Below are 6,000 nucleotides of genomic sequence, written 5' to 3' on the forward strand. Positions count from 1 at the left end.
TGTGCCCTTTGACTCTTTTGCTGACAGACAGAAACCCTCAAAATAACTATTATTATTAACAACAATAAGATTATTAACGTGAAACACAGGTCAGAGAAAGACAACGGAAAAGAAACAGAAGGACTTGAGGCAGTAAGACGACGTGACACAAACACTGAAATGAGTGTGTCGCTCAGTACGGTCTAATAATGGGGGGTATCATTTTTTATATATATGATATTTCCCAACACAGTACTGCACGAGGAAGGAACTGAGCTGCAAAAAAGGCACAACGTGTCGCTCGTCGAGGTGCCGACAGGAGACGGTTAAGGTGAAGCTCTCACACAAAAATGTAAACATGGGTTCAAGAGTAAACAGCCCTCATCAGCAGGCTGGACAGCGGGGCAGTTGCTAACACACACACACACACACACACACACACACACACTCTCTCTCTCTCTCTCTGCATTAGCCCCACCCCCCATCCCCACACACGGGCAGCGAGAGGTTCAGATCTTCCTTCGCTGACTCAGGACTCGGCGGCTCTTCGCTCCCGTCCACAAACCACCCCCCCAGCCCCACCACACAGGAAGTGGCCCCGTTCCCTCAGATTCCTCGCATTTTTGCCGTTTATGGCGAGGGGACGGAGCTCTTTCCCACGGCCGGCGCTCTCATTGGGTCCCGACCTGGCGGGACACACACAGGTTGCCTTCTAGTCCATATCTGACCTCCACAGTATTCCGAACAGGCACTTTCCCACAATTCCAAGGGGCTCCACCACTTGGGGGGGGGGGGGGGCCTCACCTGGGAGCAGGCATCCTGCTGACAGTTTCCCAGGGTAACAAAACAAACCAGTTTTGGATAAAATGAAGTCCTTTCACAGTGTAAATCTGGGTCCAATCCCTCCCACAGCTGCTTCCGTTCAACGCGAACGCACCTTGCCGTCGCTCAGCGCACTATCCCACATATACAGCAGGGTAATTTTTACTCTATCAGTTCAATACACACACACACACACACACACACACTTTCAGAACCGCTTGTCCCATACGGGGTCACGGGGAACCGGAGCCTACCCGGTAACACAGGGCGTAAGGCCGGAGGGGGAGGGGACACACCCAGGACGGGACGCCAGTCCGTCGCAAGGCACCCCAAGCGGGACTTGAACCCCAGACCGACCGGAGAGCAGGACTGTGGTACAACCCACTGCGCCACTGCACCCCCCTAATTTTTACTCTATCAGTTCAATAGTAAATACTATTAGGGAAATGGTCCTAGAGCAGGAGGGGGATTCGAACTTCGCGTTACTGTAACTCACTGGAGAACACAGCTCACCCAGGAACACAAGAGGGTGCAGGTTCGACTCCACGGTGCCCCCCCCCCGGGAGGGCAGCAGGACCACCAAGTGAGGAACATTCAAGGCAGCAGTGAGAGTCACTGACTCTGGGCTTAAAGGTTACAGGTTCAAGTCCCACTGTCTGTTGCAATGCCTTTGATCAATTACCCTGCTGCACAAATGGGTAAATCAGAGTAATTGCCATAATATTATTAGGCACTTCAGAGAACATCATGAGCTGATGAATAAGGGATAAATGTGAGGATTTTTAAAGCCCATCAGTGTTACAGCGCTGAACCGCACCCCGACCGGGACCGCTTGAGGCACGGACACTCAAAGCTTCAGAACAATAACCAGTCCATCTCTGCGGAGGGTTAGGTTTACCGTAATCGATGTTCCGATTGGCTGAGAGCGTCATGTGACGGGAAGCAGGAAGCACAGAGTACGCAGCGCAGAAGGAGCGCCGTGCCCGTGTGTTTTGTGGAGCTCAACACAGACAGCGAATGAAGAAACACGAGGGAGGTGCAGTGGATCTGGGGTTCGAGTCCCGCTTGGGGTGCCTTGTGATGAACTGGCGTCCCGCCCCGGCTGCGTCCTCTCCCCCTCCAGCCTCGCACCCTGTGTTGCCGGGTTAGGCTCCGGTTCGCCGCGATGAGCGGTTGTAGACATTGTGCGTGTGTGTGTGTGTGTGTGTGTGTGTGTGTGTGTGTGTGTGTGTGTGTGAGAGAGAGAGAGAGAGAGAGAACAAAGATGCCGGTCTGGGGCATAAAACTAAGGTGAAAAGACACCACTGTATTAAATGAAAAGGTAACCTTTCGATAAAGAGTTTTCACTGCATGGACACCGTGACACACGGTAAGGGTATCCCTCCGTTTTTTTTACCGTGCCTCACCTGTAAGGAGGAGTGTTGCACACAGTACACTAAAGTACAGACCGCAGTAACACATAACCACAGCACACACCAGAGCAGTTTCTTTGGAGTACCAGGCGTGCGCGCGCGCGCACGCGCACACACACACACACACACACACACACACACACACACACACACACTTACCTCGTCAAAGCTACTGTCCTCTTTCTTGAAGGCTAGAAGAGAAAAGCAAGGAGACAAGAGAAATGAGGGCACGGTAAACACGGTACAAGCATGGTATGAGTGCAAATGCAGCAGGACCTTCTGGAGGCGTGTCTCTCGAACCCGCGACACTTCTTGAACAAGGCTGCCGTTTTCGGCGCTTCAGAGCATCTGTCCACATGACCTTTGAGATGCGACACCTTCACAGGATACCACGGTACACAGAAGACATGGCAGGAATTCTGTACTGTACAGTACTGTACTGCCAGTCGGCCGTCTGGTGAAACGGCTTCTTCACATCCCACGTATCCGAAGAAGCTCCGACATGGTTATTACCCACAATTCTTTCAGCCGCAGTGATTTTTATTAATATTTCATTGACTCATAAGCACCGGCCTCCAAACCACCCGAAGTGACAGAACAGACCAGACGTTAAAGAGGTAAAACTTCCCGGGTTACTTCGGAACTGACGTCAGCGCCTGGTGAACACGTGCTGCACGGACACGTCCGTGTCCGATCCTTCCGCACGGCCTGCGGGGACACCACCGATGTCCACGCATTTACCTTAAACACCAACCTTCATTCACTTCATTCGTCCACAGGACAGTAGGTGGCGTAGCGGTGAAGGGGAGGGACTCGCAACAGAAGGAGTGCGACTGACTCCCTTTCAGAGACCAAAGGCCACAAAACAAGCACATATTTACTGTACTGTGAAGAGATTGTCCAAAACACCTGAGCAAATTTGACATCAATAAAATTACTGTAATATTCATACCTATATTATATATGTATGTGTGTGTACAGATAAATATCCCAGTCAGTTATAAGTGGTCTGATGGATATTGATGGGATTCTCCAAAAATCCAGATGCTGCGCTGCGCTCTCACCCTCACAGGGCAACCGAAGAGCATTTATTCACCTGTGATCGAAGCCGCTCTTTCTTTCACCTTCGCTTCACTCAGTAAGTGGTGTGAGGATTTCCCCTCCAACTGACACACACTGGGCTCGAGGGTCACTCACCCCACCCAGCACGGCACCACACCACATCACACCTGTACTCTGCTCCATATCAATATGTGAGGTACTAAATGTTTCAAAGTGGGGGGGGGGGGGGGGGTGATGATGTCACACCTGTGAAACTGACAGATCTGACTGCAGTGAAATGACACCTGAAGAATGTATGAGCTCCTGTTCACCTGGTCAGTCACGTGGTCCATGAGCCAATCACTCCAATCACTTGATCAATCAATGGGTTGGTGAGTCACGTGGACGGACACGCGACGGACTGAGTCTCCCTAAGTCACGTGTCGAGGTGTTACAGTGACTCCCAGAGAAACTCAGGTAGTAGTAGTACAGGTCGTGCGTATTTTTACTGTGCGCCGAGTAACGGTGCGTTCGGGACCCCCCCACGGAGACGGAGACACACACACACACATATACATACATACATACATACATACATACACTTACCGAGGCGGCTGAAACTCTCCGACAAAGTTCTGCGCAACTTCTTCATTTTGCCCATTTTCTCCGCCGCGGGCTGCGAGGGCGGCATCAGGTCGCACATGTCTGCGTCCGGAGCGGCGCGCGCCAGGAGGAGGAGGAGGTGATGATGATGATGATGATGATGATGATGAAATTGGAGAGGGGTAGGAGCAGCGCCAGTCCCGCACACGCTACACACACGCCAGGGAAAGGGCTCCGGAGATGCGCTCTTCACTCTCACACTCACTGTCACTCACTCACTCACACACACACACGGGGTCGAGTCCCGCCGTCCACCACTCAGCGCTGCGCGTCACTTCCATGAGAGCGAGTCGCACTGCGGCGGCAAACCGGGCCGAATAAAGGCCATCGATCGGCGGGCTGTGCGCTCCCTTCTCTGCCCTTCCCTTCCTTTCCTCTTCTTGTCTTTCTCCTCCTCTCCTCCCTCCGTCTGCAGCTCATTTTTGGGATTCTCTTCTACGGGTGGAGCGTCAGCTTGGAGCTCCGCCCCCCACGCACTGATTGGTTCACGCGGGCCCCTCGGTGCTGTGATTGGACCGCTGCCCTGTCAGTCAGACCGTGTCGCTCCGCTGCGGTGCTGAGCATCGTTTAGATCAGCGCTCGAGCTAATGGACTCAAAGTTCGTGGGGGTGGAGGGTGCGGGGGCGCGGTTGGGCTCCTCACTCAGCGCCTTTAAAGTCCTGGGAGGTACATTGTTCCATTTTTATAACATTTCAACGAGTTCGCTGCTGGAATTCGCACGCCACGCGTGTCTCGTGAACCGCGCGCAGGGGGAACACGTGGGGGGGTTGTGTGCGTGTGTGTGTCCCTGGCTGTCGGTGCTTCAACGAGGAATTTAAATTGCGTTTACAGTAGGATCTAGAGGGGAAGGACAGATGCAAGCGGATCTATGAGTGGGAATGTCGCGCTTCTCGAACTCTCTCTGTCTGATGTCCCCTAGTTGTAACTTAATGATCATTTAAAGAGTTACTTTGATTTGCGTCCGAATGATGCATCATCGATTTCAGCGTGGAGCTCCTTTAAATTAAAGTTCATAGTGCATCAACACCGATATTCTCCGACGCAGTTTATTTAATTTATGACCAGGACTCAGGCGAATACACCAACCTTTTAAGAGCAGCAGGCAGCGCAGTGGTTAGCGCTCCTGCCTTGCACTACTAAGAGGACCAGGGTTCGAAATCCACCCCCTGCTGTAACACAGTTGATGAAGGTACTCACCTAAACGGATTAAAATTAAGTTAAAATGACCCTGCTGTACACGTGACTAAATCAGTGCAAGTGGCTTTGCAGAAAAGTATTATAAAGAAGAATTAATAATTAATACCTAACCCTTGCCTCAGAGCAGGTTTGAAAATTTTAAATTTTTATTTGAGGTAAGAGACACTTCCTCTTTTTGGTGTTTTTTATTGGGATAATAAAGATACAGTCACCACTAGAAAAGGTGTCTCAGCTATAACTCATAACACTGAAATCAATATCTGATACCTACACACAGATAAATGTAAATTATCTGATACATTTCTCCAAAGTGACTTAGTGTTAAACTATTTACAGTTATTTACCCATTTCTACAGCTGTGTCATTTTTACTGAGCAATTTTGGATAAGTACCTCACTCAAAGGTACGACAGCTGGAAGTGGGATTCAAACCTGCAACATTTGGGTGAAAAAGAGGCAGCTCTAATTTGGGGGATTAGTAAGTAGCATAGAGGTTAAAGTCATGTACAGCTAGTCTTTGGCAAGTTTATGAAATACATTAAAACTGTCCTGTCGACAGCTTTAAGTTCTAATACTTCCATGCTTATATTTGCTTGTTAGCCGTGATTCAGTAATCTAAGAAAAAATATCTTAAAAATTCTGCACTTATCGTAACTCTGAGAAGCAGCCCTTCACTCAGGAAATACTGTCCATTTTTATTGCCGTACATGTGTATATTAGTTTGTCTCCTCATACACAGCTTGACATCCTTTAAACCACTTACTAAATATTTTGTACGGTGAAACTATATTATCAGCAGTTGGTAAATATCTAATCATTGTTTTTTTTTTCCCCAGCGGGCAGTTAGGAAATCCACCCCCTCAATGACTCAGGTATTACTATGCTGA

General features: G+C 49.8%; 1 protein-coding gene across 1 annotated transcript in view; it reads right to left on the reverse strand.

Annotated features, from left to right (window-relative positions):
• The window catches only part of LOC108933854 (cyclin-dependent kinase 14-like), a 32,512-nt gene extending 28,175 nt beyond the window's left edge, over window positions 1-4,337 (reverse strand). The window contains exons 1-2 of the mRNA XM_029260012.1: window positions 3,861-4,337; window positions 2,373-2,404 (exon numbers count right to left, since the gene is read on the reverse strand). Coding sequence (XP_029115845.1) covers window positions 2,373-2,404; window positions 3,861-3,957 — 129 coding nt within the window. The 5' untranslated portion in view covers window positions 3,958-4,337. The remainder of the gene's footprint in view (window positions 1-2,372; window positions 2,405-3,860) is intronic.
• Window positions 4,338-6,000: the final 1,663 nt, after the last annotated feature.

This window comes from Scleropages formosus, chromosome 18 (genome assembly GCF_900964775.1).
Source record: "Scleropages formosus chromosome 18, fSclFor1.1, whole genome shotgun sequence".
NCBI classification, from domain to species: domain Eukaryota; kingdom Metazoa; phylum Chordata; class Actinopteri; order Osteoglossiformes; family Osteoglossidae; genus Scleropages; species Scleropages formosus.